The sequence below is a fragment of the Mobula hypostoma genome, chromosome 12, assembly GCF_963921235.1.
Source record: "Mobula hypostoma chromosome 12, sMobHyp1.1, whole genome shotgun sequence".
Taxonomy (NCBI): Eukaryota; Metazoa; Chordata; class Chondrichthyes; order Myliobatiformes; family Myliobatidae; genus Mobula; species Mobula hypostoma.
Genome location: NC_086108.1, coordinates 37,454,536 through 37,474,348, shown reverse-complemented (window position 1 = coordinate 37,474,348; position 19,813 = coordinate 37,454,536). Strand labels below are relative to the sequence as shown.

The following is a 19,813-nucleotide window of genomic DNA, read 5'->3' as shown; positions in this document are numbered from 1 at the left end:
TGCAGGGAGAAAAGATAATAAGGAGTCAAGAGCGTAGGGCAGTGACAGGATGCACTAATAACCAGAGACAGAACATACAAAGCATAATTGTGAACCTATATATGTATAAAGTTAAAGACATAAATGCAAAAGGAGATAGGGAAGAGAATTTTTACACCAGAATAGGTCACTATAAGGATTTTATTGGAGGTCAGTAAAAAATGGAAGCAAAATAACTAAATTTGTTTTACTATGCACATATGTCAATGTGAGCAAATTTGGTGAACTACAGGTACAGAGAGACAGGTAGGAATTTGAAGAGGATCAGTAATAGAAACCTAGCTCAGAAAGGAGCTGTATTGTGAGCCACATGTCAACTGTTGTGAAACTCCTTCCCCATTCTTTTTATCTTTTAATTAGAATTTTATTGAGACTGACTAAACAAATTTATCTCATCTCTCTTACCATTAGTAGTTGGTTAATTGTTGTATCTAGGTAGCATTTTCTGTATTTGACTTCATTTCTTGTACCTTATTAATTCCTCTTAGATTTCATTTCTCTTAAATTAGTTATACTTTCCTTATGCATTTCAATTACTTTTTGCCAGGTGAAGGAACCTTTGATCTTGTTAATAACCTCTCTCACACTAAGGTCTCTTTCTAAAGATCTCTGGTCTTGTTAATGGCTTCAAAGTCTAAAACATTATTTGTCTGTACTAAAAGCAAAGATGAACTGTTTGCCCATCATTTCTCTGCTTTCCAAATGACCATGTTTTGTGATGTAATATTTCTGTAGGTAAATATCTATTTTATTGAAGACTTTCAAAGCAATGTATTGAAAGGTTTACATTTTCAATCATTATACTATTCTGTATGCAGAGGTATTGGTCTGAGTTACCCCTAGCTTAAAATTAATCTTAATTACCAGAACACGATACAATATTTAATACCCTAAATGAGCCAAATAACTTAAAAGGATATTTAAAATATATATAATAGCTGAGAAATGGAATAATGGGAAGCAGACCCCATTCTGTCACAATGAAGACGTGCCCCAGGTGAAGCAATGCCTCTCACCAAGCTATTCCAGTACACACACACACACACACACACAGGCACATAACTAAGACTATAAGACCATTAGATATAGGAACAATTATGCCATTTTGACCAGAGTCTCCTCCACCATTTCATCATGGCTGATCCTTTTTCTCTCTCAGCCCAAATCTCCTACCTTCTCCACATATCCCTTCATGCCCTGACCAATCAAGAATCTATCAACCTCTACCTTAAATATCCATAAAGAGTTGGCCTCCACAGCCGTCCATGGCAACGAATTCCACAGATTCACTGCTCTCTGGCTAAAGAAATTCCTTCTCATCTCCATTCAAAAATGACGCCCGTCTAATCTGATGCCGTGTCATCTGGTCCTAGACCTTTCCACCATAGGAAACATCCTTTCCACAACCACTGTATTGAGGCCTTTCAACATTCAATAGGTTTCAGTTAGGTCAACCCTCATTCTTCTGAATTCCAGTGAATCCAGACCCAGAGCTATCAAATATTCTTCATATGACAAACAGGTCAATCCTAGAATAAATTTCCTAAGCATCCTTTGAACCCTCTCCAAAATCACCACATCTTTTATTAGATAAGGGGCCCAAAACTGCTCACAATGCTTTTATATTCTTGTCCTCTCGAAATTAATACTAACATTGTATTTGTCTTCCTCACCACCAGCTCACTCTGCAAATTAACCTTTTGGTAATCCTGCACAAGGACTTCCAAGTCCCTTTGCACCTCAGATTTTTTAATTTTCTCTCCATTGAGAAAATACTTCATCCTTTTATTTTTTCTGTCAATGTGCATGACCATACAATTCCTTATACTGTATCCCATCTGCTACTTCTTTGTCCATTCTCCTAATCTGTCCAAGTCCCAGTTTGGCAAAAGAATAAATCAAGGAAGGTAGTGCACCCGTGGCTGACAAGAGAAATTAGGGATAGTATCAATTCCAAAGAAGAAGCATACAAATTAGCCAGAGAAAGTGGCTCACCTGAGGACTGGGAGAAATTCAGAGTTCATCAGAGGAGGACAAAGGGCTTAATTAGGAAGGGGAAAAAAGATTATGAGAGAAAACTGGCAGGGAACATAAAAACGGACTGTAAAAGCTTTTATAGATATGTAAAAAGGAAAAGACTGGTAAAGACAAATGTAGGTCCCCTGCAGACAGAAACAGGTGAATTGATTATGGGGATCAAGGACATGGCAGACCAATTGAATAATTACTTTGGTTCTGTCTTCACTAGGGAGGACATAAATAATCTTCCAGAAATAGTGGGGGACAGAGGGTCCAGTGAGATAGAGGAACTGAGCGAAATACATGTTAGTAGGGATGTGGTGTTAGGTAAATTGAAGGGATTGAAGGCGGATAAATCCCCAGGGCAGATAGTCTGCATCCTAGAGTGCTTAAGGAAGTAGCCCAAGAAATAGTGGATGCATTAGTGATAATTTTTCAAAACTCGTTAGATTCTGGACTAGTTCCTGAGGATTGGAGGGTGGCTAATGTAACCCCACTTTTTAAAAAAGGAGGGAGAGAGAAACTGGGGAATTATAGACCTGTTAGCCTAACGTCGGTGGTGGGGAAACTGCTGGAGTCAGTTATCAAGGATGTGATAACAGTACATTTGGAAAGCGGTGAAATGATCGGACAAAGTCAGCATGGATTTGTGAAAGGAAAATCATGTCTGACGAATCTCATAGAATTTTTTGAGGATGTAACTAGTAAAGTGGATAGGGGAGAACCAGTGGATGTGGTATATTTGGATTTTCAAAAGGCTTTTGACAAGGTCCCACACAGGAGATTAGTGTGCAAACTTAAAGCACACGGTATTGGGGGTAAGGTATTGGTGTGGGTGGAGAATTGGTTAGCAGACAGGAAGCAAAGAGTGGGAATAAACGGGACCTTTTCAGAATGGCAGGCGGTGACTAGTGGGGTACCGCAAGGCTCAGTGCTGGGACCCCAGTTGTTTACAATATATATTAATGACTTGGATGAGGGAATTAAATGCAGCATCTCCAAGTTTGCGGATGACACGAAGCTGGGTGGCAGTGTTAGCTGTGAGGAGGATGCTAAGAGGATGCAGGGTGACTTGGATAGGTTGGGTGAGTGGGCAAATTCATGGCAGATGCAATTTAATGTGGATAAATGTGAAGTTATCCACTTTGGTGGCAAAAATAGGAAAACAGATTATTATCTGAATGGTGGCCGATTAGGAAAAGGGGAGGTGCAACGAGACCTGGGTGTCATTATACACCAGTCATTGAAAGTGGGCATGCAGGTACAGCAGGCGGTGAAAAAGGCGAATGGTATGCTGGCATTTATAGCGAGAGGATTCGAGTACAGGAGCAGGGACGTACTACTGCAGTTGTACAAGGCCTTGGTGAGACCACACCTGGAGTATTGTGTGCAGTTTTGGTCCCCTAATCTGAGGAAAGACATCTTTGCTATAGAGGGAGTACAAAGAAGGTTCACCAGATTGATTCCTGGGATGGCGGGACTTTCATATGAAGAAAGACTGGATGAACCGGGCTTGTACTCATTGGAATTTAGAAGATTGAGGGGGGATCTGATTGAAACGTATAAGATCCTAAAGGGATTGGACAGGTTAGATGCAGGAAGATAGTTCCCGATGTTGGGGAAGTCCAGAACGAGGGGCCACAGTTTGAGGATAGAGGGGAAGCCTTTTAGGACCGAGATTAGGAAAAACTTCTTCACACAGAGAGTGGTGAATCTGTGGATTTCTCTGCCACAGGAAACAGTTGAGGCCAGCTCATTGGCTATATTTAAGAGGGAGTTAGATATGGCCCTTGTGGCTACGGGGATCAGGGGGTATGGAGGGAAGGCTGGGGCGGGGTTCTGAGTTGGATGATCAGCCATGATCATAATAAATGGCGGTGCAGGCTCGAAGGGCCGAATGGCCTACTCCTGCACCTATTTTCTATGTTTCTATGTTAAGTCCTTCTGTAGCCTCTCTACTTCTTCAAACCTACCTACCCCTCTACTTAGCTTTGTAACAACCACAAACTTTGCAACAAAGTCATCAAATCCATCATTCTGTCATAAGGGGGGCGCTGGGAGTGGACCCAACTGCAAGACACAGACACAAATACTGGGAACAGGACTGGACTAGAGTTAGGGACGAGACTGAACACAAATTAGGAGCTGGGACAGGAACACAGACTTGGGCTAGGACTTTGGCTGGGAAAGCGGGACAAGGACAAGGAACTGGGAACTAGGAGCCTGGGTTTGGACTCCAGAGACTGGACAAGGACCGTGACTTGGGCTCGGGCCCCAAAACTGGGCAAGGACATGATGTGGCTACAGGACTAGGCGAGGCTTGGCTACAGGACTCCAAGTCAGAGACTGGGCAAGGACCCAGAATCTGGGTCTTGACTCGGGCTCGGACTCCGGAACTAGGCGAAGACAAGACATAGCTACAGGACTAGGCCAGGCTTGAGTTCTTCGAGGCTTTCCTGGGCAGGAAAAGGTACTCCTTCTTAGAATACAGGGCCAGGACCCTTTCTAGGATGTAGGGCCAGGCCCCTTCCTTGGATGCCAGGTCAGAATGCTTACTAGGATGCGGGATCATCCTGCCGAGGTAAACAGCTGAGGAAACTGTCAGGGATTCAGATGGAGAAGGGAAGGGAACAGTCCAGCCTCAGCATAACAGCAAAGATGGCCTGGCTTACCCAACAGAGGCGAGTACAGGAAGGGACTGATCCAACCACAGGGTAACAGCAAGGACAGCCTGATTTACCCCACAGAGGCAAGGACAGGAAGGGAGCTCAATCCAGGGTGGCTCCAAGTCTCGGAGAAGCCAGCAACCTTGGCTGGCTACGGAAACAGTGGAATCCATATCCAGCTCAGAGTGGCAGATAGCCGCTCAGCTGGCCCCAGAAACAGCCAAATCCATACTACAATGACTGCTCCAACTAGAGACAACACAGCTCCATGAAGCAGTGGTCCTCCCACTAGGCCTAGAGATCACAAATAGCTGCTCTAGTCTTTCACCAGCAGGTTGCTCTAAGGGGATACTGACCACACAAACCAGCACCCACACTCGATCCCAGGGCCACTTATATTCCCAGCCTCAGGACGAGCATCAGGTGCCTATGATTAAGTCCAACTAAAACAAGGGACAGCCGGAAGACTGGAGTCTGGAGTCCACGGACCGGACCATGACACATTTAAGGCATTGACATATAACATAATAAGATGCGGGCCCAATACAGACCTCTGTGAAATACTACTCGTCACCAGCAGCCAACCAGAAAAGGCTCCCGATCTTTACCTCCTACCAATCCAAAATAATGTATAAAGAGCACCAGATTATCAATAACTTTGAGTTACACTGGGAAAACTTGGCTCCAGTTTACTTCATAATCTTAGAGTAGACCAAGGAGTTAAGTTCTAGAGGTGAATTGAGAGTGATCACATTGACATTCATCAAAGAATAATGCAATATGGAAACAGTCTCATCTACCCAATTTATCAAGCACCAATTTACTCTAATCCCATTCTTCCCAATATTCCTATCGGATTCAAACACCCACCACCACCACTCACCTCCCAGGTTCTATCAGGTCAGCTATGCACCAAGGCAACCTGCAGTGGGCAGTTAACCTACGAACCCACACGGAATGCAGGACACAGGGAAATCCACACCATTACAGGTAGAATGTACAAAACTCTGCACTGACTGCACAGGGGGTCAGGAATGAAACTGTGAAGCACAGGGTGAGACAGCAGCTCTAATAACTGCACCATGTTAATATTTGATCACATGGCATGAAAGAGCCCTGGTCAGTGTTAAAGTCAGTACAAATCATGGAAAGATCTCCACTGGGTGGAATAATAATAACGTAAAGGAAGATGGTTGTGGATGAAAATCATGCACCTCAGCCCTAGGACGTTCGTAAGGGAATATCTTGTAACAGTGCCCTAGGCTTATACATCAACATATAACCCATGAAATTTGACATTCAACATCGATATCCTGGCACTTACCATCTACTGAACCATAAACAGCCATAGAGATGCTTTGGCTGCAAGAGCAGGTTGTAGGGTTTGTATCCTGCAGTGATTGATTCATTTCCTGACTCCCAAAGAGCCGGCTGCCATCCACATATACAATGCATAGGAATTTAAATATCATCCAAGGCAGAGCAGCTTGCTTGATTAGCACCGCGCACTTCATTCACTTGAGACATTGATGCTATCTATCACCAGTTGACCATACGTGCAAGGGGGCTGCATACCATCAGCAACTCATTATTCATTCTTCAGCAGCATCTCACAGACCTAAACTTTCTACTATCAGGAATGACAACGGAAGGCATGGGAACATTCCTGACTGCCATTTCCTGTCCAAGTCAGACACAATTCTGACTTGGAAATAGATCGTGGCTACAAAGGTGAAGAACCCTCACCCTAACAACACTATGGAAACACCTCACACAGACAGACTAAAGAAACTTGGAAATAAGACATTTGGTTCCCTCTGACAGGTTGCTGAGTTGGAGCCAGAGCATTAAACATTATTCACCACCACTTTTTTCCTTAAGAGCATAAAAAGCGGGGATGGGAGTATCTGACCTTTTGAGTCTGCCCCATCATTCCTCAAAATCATAATTGATCTACCTCTAAATCATTTCCTGCACTATCCCCATATTTCTTGATTCCATTAATATCCAGATACCTACTGATCTTCATTTTGAATGAATTCTATAACTGAGCCTCCAAAGCCCTCCAATGTGGCAAATTCCAATGATTCATCACCATTTAATTTCTCTTACCTCAGTAATAAATATCTTGCCTTTATCCTAAGACTGTGCTCCTTAGTTCCAGAGTACTCAGCCAGAGGAAACATATTTCTTGCATTTAGCTCGTGAAGCCCTATGGAATGCACTCTTCATCCAATCAGTTCATCTGCACACGATAAACATGCATGTCTAGAAATAATATAATGAATCTTTACTGCTATCCCTCTAATGCAGGGGTTCCCAAACTTATTTGTGCCATTTACCTCTACGATTAACCAAGGGGTCCATGGACCCCAAGTTGGGAAACCCTGTTCTAATGGCAAGGACATATTTTCTAAGGCAAGCAGACAGTACTCCAGTGTGTTCACCGAAGGCACAGTGTGCCTGTAGCAAGATTTCTTTACTCTATTTCAAACTCCCTATTAATAAAGATTCATAAACTATCTGCTCACGAGAAAATCCGCAGATGCTGAAAATCCTGGAAATCCTGCACCCTCTACAATTTCATTAACTTTGTTTCTAACTTCCACCCTGTCCTCAAATTTACTTGGTCCATTTCCTGACACCCCTCTCCCCTTTCACAATCTCTTTGTCTCAATCTCTGGAGACAATCTGTCTACTGATATCTTTTATAAACCCACTGACTCTCACAGCTATCTCGACTATTCTTCTTCCCACCCTGTCACTTGTAAAAGTGCCAGCCCCTTCGCTCAGGTCTGTTCTCAGGATGAGGCTTTTCATTCCAGAGCAATTGAGATGTCCTCCATCTTCAAAGAAAGGGGCTTCCCTTCCTCTACCATCAACGCCGTCCTCACCCTCATCTTTTCCATTTCGCACACATCCTCCCACTGCCACCTCAAAGACAGGTTTCTCTTGTCCTCTCCTACCACCCCTCCGGCCTCCGCATGCAGCACATAATTCTCTGTAACTTCCACCATCTCCAAAAAGAACAACTTTTCCTCCAGCCAACTTCACAGTTTCCACAGGGATCACTCCCTACACGACTTCCTTGTCCATTCATCCCTCCCCACTAATCTTCCTCCTGGCACTTAACCTTGCAAGCAGAACAAGTGCTACACCTGCCCGTACAGTTCCTCCCTCACTACCATTCAGGACCCCAAACAGTCCTTCCAGGTGAGGCAACACTTCACTTGTGAGTCTGTTGGGGTCATTTATTGCATCCAGTTCTCCTGGTGCGGCCTCCTCTACATCGGTGAAACCCGACGCAGATTGGGGGACCGCTTCGTCGAGCACCGCCAAAACAGACAGGATCTCCCGGTAGCCACCCACTTCAACTCTGCTTCCTGTTCCCATTCAGATATGTCCATACATGGCCTCCTCTACTGCCATGATGAGGCTAAACTCAGGTTGGAGGAGCAACACCTCATATACCGTCTCGGTAGTCTCCAGCCCCCTGGTATGAACATAGAATTCTCCAACTTTCGGTAATTCCCTCCCTCTCCCTTCCCCTATCCCTATGTCACTCTGCCCCCTCCCCCAGCTGCCTACCACCTCCCTCTTGGTTCCGCCTCCTTCTACTACCCATTGTGTTTTCCCCTATTCTTTCTTCACCTTTCCTGCCTATCACCTCCCTGCTTCCTCTCCCCCACCCCTTTATCTTTCCCCTTACTGGTTTTTCACCTGGAACCCACCAGCCTTCTCCTTCCCACCCTCCCCTCACCTTCTTTATAGGGCCTCTGCCCCTTCCCTCTTCAGTCCTGACAAAGAGTTCCGGCCCGAAACGTCGACCGATCTTTTCCATGGATGCTGCCCGACCTGCTGAGTTCCTCCAGCGTGTTGTGAGCGTGGCAGCTAAAGAAGCGTGCAGTTTATGAGAAGACAATGTTGATGGCTTTAATTGAAAGAATTAGGTGTGTTTCTTTTCCTGTACTCCATCTTAAAGAAATATTACAAGACTAGTGCCTTGCACCACAGACTTGAAAGCTAAGCCTCTCTGAGGCCTAACCTGATGAGTATCTCCAGCATATTTCTCCTTTGCACTCCAGATTAGGGAGTGATCTCCATATCACATCAATATGTGTTTCATCATATTGTTGATGCCAGTTGAATGAGATATAAACTAATACTATAGGCCAGATACTCATTTCTATATTTTATGCTGAATTTCACTAACAGTTCACTCGTGCTAAATTCAAATAAGAATTTCAGGATCTAAGTTGCATTGCATTGAATCGATATAAAAATGTATAAGTTTTATAATAAATAAAAATGAAAAAGCAGACTAGTCATAATTATGTTAAAGAATTTTTTCCTTAACAGTGTTACTTTCTAAAGACTCTACTACCAGTTAATCAATAGAGAAAAAGTGTGAACAAGGTTGCACTTTCTTTAATTAGATAGGTGACTGGTACCTTTTAAATGTGTTAGGAATCTGAATTCAAGTAAAAGATGAAAAGCTTTAATACATTCAATGTTGTTCTGTTAAAGGATATCTGAACCTTTTTTAATTTTCTGTTATAAAACAAGAACAAATGGGCAGTAAAAATGTTCTTTTATCTGGCTATCCTAAAATGAAAGTTCCGTGCAGTGCTGGTGAACACTATGGAAATAGACAAACATCAGAAGCAATACTGAAGAGATATTGTATTTTTCTTTCGTGATATTGTCTAAAATTCAACCACCTGAATCATTTAAGGCAAACAATCTGCTCACAATATTGTCATGTCATCTTCAGTACGATACATTTTGGATCATTTAATACTGGAGATGAAACTGTTTTGTTCAATTAAGGACTTCAGCTGCACACATCATTTACGGCATTGCACATCAAAGCTGCTGGTGAACGCAGCAGGCCAGGCAGCATCTCTAGGAAGAGGTACAGTCGACGTTTCAGGCCGAGACCCTTCGTCAGGACTAACTGAAGGAAGAGCTAGTAAGAGATTTGAAAGTGGGAGGGGGAGGGGGAGATCCAAAATGATAGGAGAAGACAGGAGGGGGAGGGATGGAGCCAAGAGCTGGACAGGTGATTGGCAAAAGGGATATGAGAGGATCATGGGACAAGAGGTCCGGGGAGAAAGACAGGGGGGGGTGGCGCGCGGGGGAACCAGAGGATGGGCAAGGGGTATAGTCAGAGGGACAGAGGGAGAAAAAGGAGAGTGAGAGAAACAATGTGTGTATAAAAATAAATAACGGAATTTACGGCATTGATCACTTTTATGAATAATACTTTGTATATTTACTGTTTAGAGAGCATAGAAAAAAATTGCACCATAGCGATATACGTCAGGACAATAATTGATTGTAAAGCAATTTAAAGTGGTGTTCCCTTGAGATTGTAAGAGTCTTCTCACTCACCATCATTCTAAACAGAGACATTTTTTTTGGTAATGCTTTGGTACCTTTCTTACAAACTGATAAGAGTTCTGAAATTCTTGGGATATTTCTTGTTCTATAATTCACACAATTTATCATTTGGAATTATTAGAACTTCAATTTTATTAAAAAAAACTCCACCTGTTTTAAAGGCAATATACATAATTCAAATGCTCTTCAAAAAACAAATCTTTGGGATCTTTTTGTATTGTCTGTTAGAATATTATGCAGAAACCCACTTTTCTCATACATATCTTTCAATGCACAGAAGAACCAATTATTCTTTTTTGAGCTATACATTGCTTCCTTTATCAACAATGTGTGGTTTATAAGAATGCTATCTCATTTCCCAGATACGTTTGATTTAAATATGTAAAAAAAACATTTTTAGTCGAAGCAGTAATTTAATCCTGCCTGGAAAGGTCACATTGTTATCTAATATGTGGGATGAGTTTCTGTTCTTCGAATATCAAATATTGGCATAGGTAAATAGAGGAAGCATTATTGTGGTCTGTACTTCTAGTGAGGTAATAGTATCATTTCAAAAGTAGCATGTTTAGAATTACAGTAGAAATGACTTGATTTATTCATAGTTTCATTACATATTGTAAGAAAAAGAAGTCATTCCCATTCATTAAACTAAATAATCCAAGAAAAGGAAAGGAGGCAAGGTTGTGTGTGGAACCTTAAATATTAACTGAAGAAAGTTGAACTAAGAAGTTATGCAATAATTGAATAGGTTGTTCATTATTCATCGCAGTGTAAAGTAATCAATAGACTATGAAAGAGCTCAACTTAGCCAGAGAGAGAAGGGTGCTTGGATGTAGAATAGGCAAATGTACCATTGAACCGATGTTATTTCCTTACCAGTGCTCACTTAAGGTAGATGTCATTGATGAATTTGAAATTACAAGAAAACAATCATTATACAAATAATCTCTTTTGGAATTAGTTATGGAAACTACATCACAATCAAATAAGACACAAAAATATCAATTAGACTAAATAGGATATTAGGTGATAAATCTGTCCAATAGAAAATATAGCTTGCCTTGAGGAGAGCTTATTAAAATTAAGATCAGTGCAAGTTGCATTCAAGTTTAAGACACTGTATTGTTTAATCTAAAAATATTCATTACCTACAGTCATACTTTATTGATCTCGGGGGAAATTGGTTTTCGTTACAGTTGCACCATAAATAGTAAATAGTAATAAAACCATAAATAGTTAAATAGTAATATGTAATTTATGCCAGTGAATTATGAAATAAGTCCAGGACCAGCCTATTGGCTCAGGGTGTCTGACCCTCCAAGGGAGGAGTTGTAAAGTTTGATGGCCACAGGCAGGAATGACTTCCTATGACGCTCTGTGTTGCGTCTCAGTGGAATGAGTCTCTGGCTGAATGTACTCCTGTGCCCACCCAGTACATTATGTAGTGGATGGGAGACATTGTCCAAGATGGCATGCAACTTAGACAGCATCCTCTTTTCAGACACCACCGTGAGAGAGTCCAGTTCCATCCCCACAACATCACTGGCCTTACGAATGAGTTTGTTGATTCTGTTGGTGTCTGCTACCCTCAGCCTGCTGCCCCAGCACACAACAGCAAACATGATAGCACTGGCCACCATAGACTCATAGAACATCCTCAGCGTCGTCCGGCAGATGTTAAAGGACCTCAGTCTCCTCAGGAAATAGTTGTTTCTTATATGCTAACTTTCTTGAAAGATGGTTAGTGGTTGTTATAAAACTGCAAAATTTGCTATTAAAGTGTCAGTGTGTCTAGGTGTTGACAATTATTTATACTGTATATTAGTGATAGAGCAGAAAAATGCGGGGACTGGGATGTTGCTAGTGGAAATGCACCATTCTGTCTTTAGCTTTGAGAAGCCAACGTTTCGTACTCTTGCTTCAATTTCAAATACGTTTTGCAGCATGAGCTTCTGTATTTCTGTGTCAAATATAAAATAAGCTTTCCATACAAAGTTAAATGAAGTAATTTCATATCTAAATGCATTTTGGCAACATAATATATCTTAATTACTGCCCGTCAACCTCTCTTGCACTGAAAATTAGATAATACAAGTCTGCTGTATCATTCCTTCAGTCTTCCAGTGTGGTTTTTTACAGAGGGCCATTTTATTTCTCCTTTTTCATAAACGTTCATGTTTCTCTACTTCATTCAGTAATTCATTTGGCATTGAATTTTCCTCACAGTTCCCTGACAAAGAATATATTGCCATTTCATGGTCCCACTAGCTCATTGGTCAAGAGAATACACAGATGTTCCGTAGCATCAGTTGTGCTCTTTCTATCTCCCTCTTCCAGTAACTTGCCATGCAGAATATCATGTTGATTACATGGCAAGAGCAAGCTATCCACTGGCAGACACTGTAGTCAATCAGAGGCAGGGATGTTAGGATGATATGAACAGCATAGCTTGCTTTGTGAGCCAGCTACATGATTTTAAACAGCACCAGGGAAGCAAGTGCAGCGAAACCCCAAAACTGATAAGTTTCAGCCTTCAATGAACTGAGGTTGAACAACATTCAGAGAATCAATAAGAAAATTTGAATTGAATAAAATTGCTAAATTGCACTTCTAGATTTAATTTTTGTATCCTCTACATCTGTTTTCTGAATTTTATTGAAATGCTCTTTTTCAACAGTAACCTTGTCTATCTTGAATAAACCTAAATTCTTACCTAACTTAATCTAAACAGAATGATCTTAAGGGAGCCTTATAGCCTTCACCTGTTTTGCAGCTCAAGTATGGCAATGTAGGCTCACGTTACAAATTTATTTATAAACACAATTATGTGGATTTTCAAGGTTGATCAGCAGATGAAAAATAGTTTACTGTTTCTCTTCAAGATTATTCCCAAAGGACGGTGTGATGACATTGATTGCAATAACCTCATTATCCCCACTTGTCTAAACTGCATAACAAATGATAATTGCCATTGAAGAACATTTGAATAAAATTCAGACAACAAATTTGCAGGATGCAAATACTGAATCCAGAATTGGAAGTTAACAATTTTAGTGAGGCTAGTGTATGAGCATAGAGGAGCCTGTAATAGATTGTCATAAATAGATATTAGATGTTCATAACTGAATTTGTGCCACCCAAAAGATATCCCGAAGTTTCACCAAAACAGACAGCATCTGTGGAAAAGAAACAGACTTAATGTTTCATCTTAAGGCTGATTTATACTTGTGTGTCAAATGGACGCCGTAACCTACGCAAGTAACCAACGCGCGTTGTGCGCACTTATACTTGTGCGTTGGTCTGTCTGCATCGCTCTGCAATTCGGGCACATCGTGCATGTGCACACACCTGCCCGTGCAAGGCTTCATGGTCATGGTAGTCTTTCTCAGGGTAAACAAGTTTAAAGCAAGCGTCTTTTTTTCGTAAAAGTGAAATGTGTCCTCCATAATTTCGGAGGTCTGTAAAGCTTTATGGAAAGCATTGCAGCCAGAGTTCCTTCCCTGCCCTTCATTCACCCAATGGGAAGCTATTGCAGCGTAGGAGGAAATGCAATGCTACCAAGCGGACCAATCACAGTTGTTGCAGTCTGCGTTGCTGCGATGCATAGTTACATTTTGGGAGAGGTGCGCGTCAGGCTATGGCGTAGGGATCCGCTTAGGCTCTGCGTAGCGTTCGCAGCTACGCCATACCTACGGCGTCGATTTGATGCAGAAGTATAAATCAACTTTAAAAGACCTCTCAATAGACATTGAGTTGAAAAACAAGTCAGTTCTTCTTTCCAGAGATACTGCTTGACAGGCTGAGAGTATCCAGCATGATTTCCACAAGTTCCCTTTACCCACACTATGTACAAACCTGTCAATTCCCTTTCACATCCTTGAATATTTGTAGAACTAGGGGGTCAGAGTATTAGAATAAAGGGTTGTTTATTTAAGATGGAGACAAGAAGGATTTATTTTTCTCCTACAGTGTTGTACCTCTATGAAATTTTATACTCTGGGGAATTATAAAGACAAGGTTGAATGACACTTGAAAAGGAAATCATAGGATTTGTTATAAGGCCAAGTGTGGATCATCTACGATTTTACTGATTGATTGAGCAGGGCAGAGGGGCAATTTGTTCCATACATTGCAGTGTTTTAAAATGTATTGTAGTGTATTCTTGTAATTTAAAACATGTTTACAATATGTACACTAGACTTCTGGATAGAATTAAATCTTGAGATTGCTGGATAATCTCATTTCTATTTGGCTGCATTGCTCTAACAACATCAGTCTGTGCTACCAACTTTAAACTGAATGCCAAAGGTAATTCTTCCCAAGGGATGTTCAAGTCTTACTGGAGCAACAAAGCTTCTAGTGACACATAGCAGATGCTGCTTGCATGATGGGCGCAGTTAGACAGCTCACATATATTAACTGCCAGACAGCTACAGCATGGTGGCTTTGATTCGACAGCAGCTTCGCACAGCTCCAGGTGGTTGCCTGAGCTATGCTGCAGAGGGTGTTAGGAATGTATTAAGTAGGATTTGAGTACTCTCTTTTAAATGGTGCCAGAAGGTAGGAAAAACCTATGGAAAGGTTATGACAACCTTGTTGTTGACGGGTTGGAATACCACAGACTTCTTTTATGTATGGCATATACCGTGGCCAAGTGGTTAAGGCATTGGACTGGAGACCTGAAGGTCGTGAGTTCGAGTCCCAGCCGAGGCAACGTGTTGTGTCTTTGAGCAAGGCGCTTAATCACACATTGCTCTGCGATGACACCGGTGCCAAGCTGTATGGGTCCTAATGCCCTTCCCTTGGACAACATTGGTGTCGTGAAGAGGGGAGACTTGCAGCATGGGCAACTGCTGGTCTTCCATGCAACCTCACCCAGGCCTGCGCCCTGGAGAGTGAAGACTTTCCAGGCGTAGATCCATGGTCTCGCAAGACTAACGGATGCCTTTAATTTAATACTGTGGTAGTTGTGGCAACTTACAGTATTACATTTTACTTAGCTCTTTAATCTGTCTTCTATATAAACCTTCAATTCCAACCTTCTTTATAAAAATTAGCTTACTGCGGGGAAATATATGTCCAGATCTACAACACAGAATTCACTTTTCTCCAGATACAGTTTTGCAATTAAATGATTGCTCACAAGACTGCAGAATAATGCTGAAAAAATAAACTTTTAATGTGAATTCAACCGCTGACAGACTCCATGAAAGACTGGGAATAAAGAGCTGTATTTCTACTGTATAATTAGCTGAGTATTTAGTTTAGTTAATTAACCTATGGTTCCTGGATCCTTGAAATGATTGTACTTGTCCTGACTGGAGCACAAGAGCTGAGAATGGAAAGTGTCTGATAATTAGTATGTGCTAATCAGTAGCGTGAGGAGGAAACAGTCCATGGTACGTCACTCATTGGTAAGTAGGTGACTCTGCCAGGAACACACCTACGCTCACTCTTTGCATATCCCTGGAAGGTGCAAATGTGCATGGTATTATGGAGATAAAATAATTAATTCAGTGGTCTGAGGCCTTATGAAAATACATGTCAAGATTTCTATGAAGGATGTCTGTTGACTAGTTCTGTAAAAGACTATGGATGGGGAATGAGCTCCTTTTTAACTATTTCCATGAAACTTTGGCTTCCACTAAATCCTTTGACACAGAACATTAGAAGTAATACGCCTTTCTCGTGTAAAGAATGTCTTTAGTGTAATACTTTGCCCAAAGTTAATTCATATTTCTTCCATTGCACAATTACATGAACTTTTTTTTCAGCATTTCCAGTACTCAAATTGAAAAGCTAAAAATTGAATATTGTGAAATCTGAAAAGAAAATGAAAATCCTGATAAGGCTGCATATGTGGAGAAAGAATCAGAGTTAACATTTGAAACAATGACTCTATTTCTATCTCCAAAGATGCTCCTGATCTTTACAATACTCTCCAAGCTACTCCTAAATTCTGGTAACATTGTTTATTTTACGTACAATATAGGAAATGTTGGCAAATTTTGTAAATGTTAACCTATCATTTGAATTTTGATTTTCACAATGATATTGTGAAATCCTTTTATAATGGGGATTGATAGGTATGCTTCGGGTCTAGAAGAGAATGTGGAAATGAAGCAGTTGACACCATGTTATCCTGACGGATAGCAGTCACTACTCAGTGGGGTTGCAATGTTTGTTTCCGTAAAGTTGCAGCTTGTACAACTGAAAATTTCCTCACGTTCTTCCTTAGATGAAATGAATGATCACCAGAACACTCTGTCATATATTCTCATCAATCCCTCACCGGATACAAGACTGGAACTAAATGATGTAGTGTAAGTATATCACTGATTTCATTAACCTTTTTTGAATGTGGGTAACAAATAGCTTCTCATCAATCAATTCATACTTGATGGACAAGGTTAGAGTTAGGTTCCGGGTGCCAACCATTTTAATTCCTGTTACGACCTGTCGGTCCCTGGCCTCCTGTTTGGCCATGATGAGACAACTCTCAATGTAGAGGAGCAACACATTGTGTTCTGCCTAGGTGGCCACCAACCTGATGGCATGAATATCAATTTCACCTTCCAGTAATTTTTTTTATTTTTATTTTTCCCCTCCCCCTTCCCTCTTTTCCTATTCCCCACTCTGGCCTCTTACCTCTTCTCCTCAACTGCCTCTCTCCTTTCCCCTGTGACCCTCTTTCTTCCCTTTCTCCATGGTCTCACCTTCCTCTCCTATCAGATTCCTTTTTCTCCAGCCACTTACCTATCCCACCCACCTGGCTTCAACTATTACCTTCCAGCTTGTCTTCCTTCCCCCCACCCCCACCATTTTATTCTGGCATCTTCCCCCTTCCTTTCCAGTCCTGATGAAGTGTCTTGGCCCGAAATGGTGACTGTTTATTCATTTTCATAGATGCTGCCTGACCTGCTGTGCTCTTCCAGCATTTTGTGTGTGTTGCTTTAGATTTCCAGCATCTGCAGAACCTCTTGTGTTTAAGGTTAGAGATCTTTTTTTCTAGGGGCATTATAACCCTGCCAGTTCCAGTTAACACTTCAAATAGTCAGCTGACCACAGACCAACAACAAAATCTAAATTGACCTATTGTCCACAAGGGATCTGTGGAATGTGTGAGCACATCAAGCAGCAAACAATAACTTTTAACCATTTAGGTTGAATGACCTCACTAAGACATGTAGTCTAAGACGTGTAATCAAAGTCTAATTCATTGTATAGAGAACAAAAGAAGCAGAAGAAAAATGGCATTGTGTGATTAAGAATGACAGGAAAGAAAAAAGAAAAAAAGCAAATCATTCAAATTCTTCTTGAACTCCCATAACTGTAAATTTGAATTTTCAGCACAAGAGATCCTTCAATAGTATTTTTCACTTTTTACATCATTAGCGTTTACTTATTTTTCACTGCAGACTTTCATTTCTCTAGAATGTTTACTGATAACTAGTTGAAAAGTACAGAGACATCATTGTCTTACATGGACTTTAATGTCAGGTTTATAGCTGAGGGATGTGAGCTTGTATAGAGCCAAACCATCTTAGGATCTTCTCAGCTTTTGCACTCAATCATTCAAAATGAGTTTCAGAAGTTGCTATTTGAATTATTCAGTGATAAAGGTGAGGTTTGATGGCTATTCAAAATCACAGCCATCAGCTACATTTCTAAGAAAAAGTCCATTACAGAATGTGCCGCATTTAGCTTGTCAGTTGGCCACTCGAGATAGCTCTGTAATTGAGATCTTATTGCTACTTTCAAGCAACTAATGGGCTGATTTTTATTGACAGGTCCATTACAAAGGTTAGGAACAGAAATGGACTATCCAGCCCATAGAACTTTCATGGTATTCTAATTAAATAATGACTGCTCCGGACTTTAAATACATTAACCTACCTTTGTTTAATATCCCTGGGTATTGCCCGGCAAAAATCTCATCAAATTAAATCTTCATATTTTCATTGTTACATCATTCATTGCCTTCAGTAGGAGAGCTTCCTGTATTTCTACGTGCAATTGTGTTGAAGAACTGCCTCCTAATTTTGTTCTTTATCTTTTGAGCTCTAATTTTAGCTTGCCATAAACTTTTATGTCATTCTCTATACCTTGGTTAGATCAAGTTTCAATCTTCCATGCACAGCTGTGGCAAAATATGGATAGTTGCGACTTTGGAAATGAAATGGGCAATGTTTTTCAGACCACAAAGCCTGCAACCTATTCCCACATACAATATAGTGAATGACTACATCAACCTTCTATAGTAACTGGCAGTGCAGGCCCAGTTTTGCCTGCAAACCACTCAATGTTTAACAAATTCACCTTGAAATATTCATGAATTGATGCTAATATAGCAAAAAATATATAGAGAAATCATTGACAATGTTTTTTCGTTTAGAGTCCAAATCACAGCTACAATTAGCAGTAGCTCTCTCAATTTCCTGAAATCCAATAAGAAACCCAAAAAATATTGGCAAAGCCTCCACTGGAGCTGTGTTCACAATTTTATATCAAACTTTACTGACTTTCTCTTCAGGGACCTAGGCTTAGCTGAAAATATGGTTTTCATTTCTTTATGCAAATAGATTGGATGCCTGCTGTGGTCCCATCTGCTCTTTCAGTCCATTACCTTTTTTTTCTGCAAATTAGGACTATGTACTGAACAGGATGCTAATGCTTATTGAAAACAAATTGGCATACCTAACCATCAACTTCTTTTTTGCTTCCGCCACTGTCCATCATACTTATAAAGTGGTGGTTCAGCTTCTTATTTGGGACAACTCTAAAACAACAAAAATCAAAGCAAGAAATTAGCCAGGATTTCCTTCATTTATTTTGTAGACTATGCCACTTATCTGGGACAAGAGCCTGTTGCTGAACAGTTTCTACCTCATGTCAGTCACATGCATGCCATGTGGCCTTTAGACACTACACCATGCTTAGAAACATAGAAATATAGAACTAGAAAACCTACAGCACAATTCAAGCCCTTCAGCCCACAATACTGTGCCGAACATGTACTTACTTTAGAAATTACCAAGGATTACCCATAGCCCTCTATTTTTCTAAGCTCCGTGTACCAGGAGTCTCTTAAAAGACCCTATTGTCTCCGCCTCCGCCACAGTCACTGGCAGCCCATTCCATGTACTCACCACTCTCTGCATAAAAAAAACTTAGCCCTGACATCTCTTCTGTACCTACTTCCAAGCATCTTAAAACTGTGCCCTCTTGTGTTAGCCATTTTAGCCCTGGGAAAAAGCCTGTGACTATCCACATGATCAATGCCTCTCATCATTTTATACACCTCTATCAGGTCACCTCTCATCCTCCGACGCTCCAAGGAGAAGAGGCCAAGTTCGCTCAACCTATTCTCATAAAGCATGCTCCCCAATCCAGGCAACATCCTTGTAGATCTCCACTGCACCCTTTCTATAGTTTCCACATCCTTCCTGTAGTGAGGTAACCAGAACTGAACACAGTACTCCAAGTGGGGTCTGACCAGGGTCCTATATAGCTGTAACATTACCTCTTGGCTCTTGAACGCAATCCTACAGTTGATGAAAGCCAATACACCGTATGCCTTCTAAACCACAGAGTCAACCTGCACAGCAGCTTTGAGTGTCCTATGGACTTGGACCCCAAGGTCCCTCTGATCTTCCACACTGCCAAGAGTGTTACCACTAATGCTA

At 41.2% G+C, this 19,813-nt stretch overlaps 1 protein-coding gene across 2 annotated transcripts in view; it reads left to right on the top strand.

Moving 5' to 3' along the window:
- The window catches only part of kcnt2a (potassium channel, subfamily T, member 2a), a 1,051,023-nt gene that overhangs the window by 989,314 nt on the left and 41,896 nt on the right, over nt 1-19,813 (top strand). For both annotated transcript variants that reach the window (XM_063063856.1, XM_063063854.1), the window contains one exon: nt 16,366-16,450. In XM_063063856.1, the coding sequence (XP_062919926.1) occupies nt 16,366-16,450 (85 nt within the window). The remainder of the gene's footprint in view (nt 1-16,365; nt 16,451-19,813) is intronic.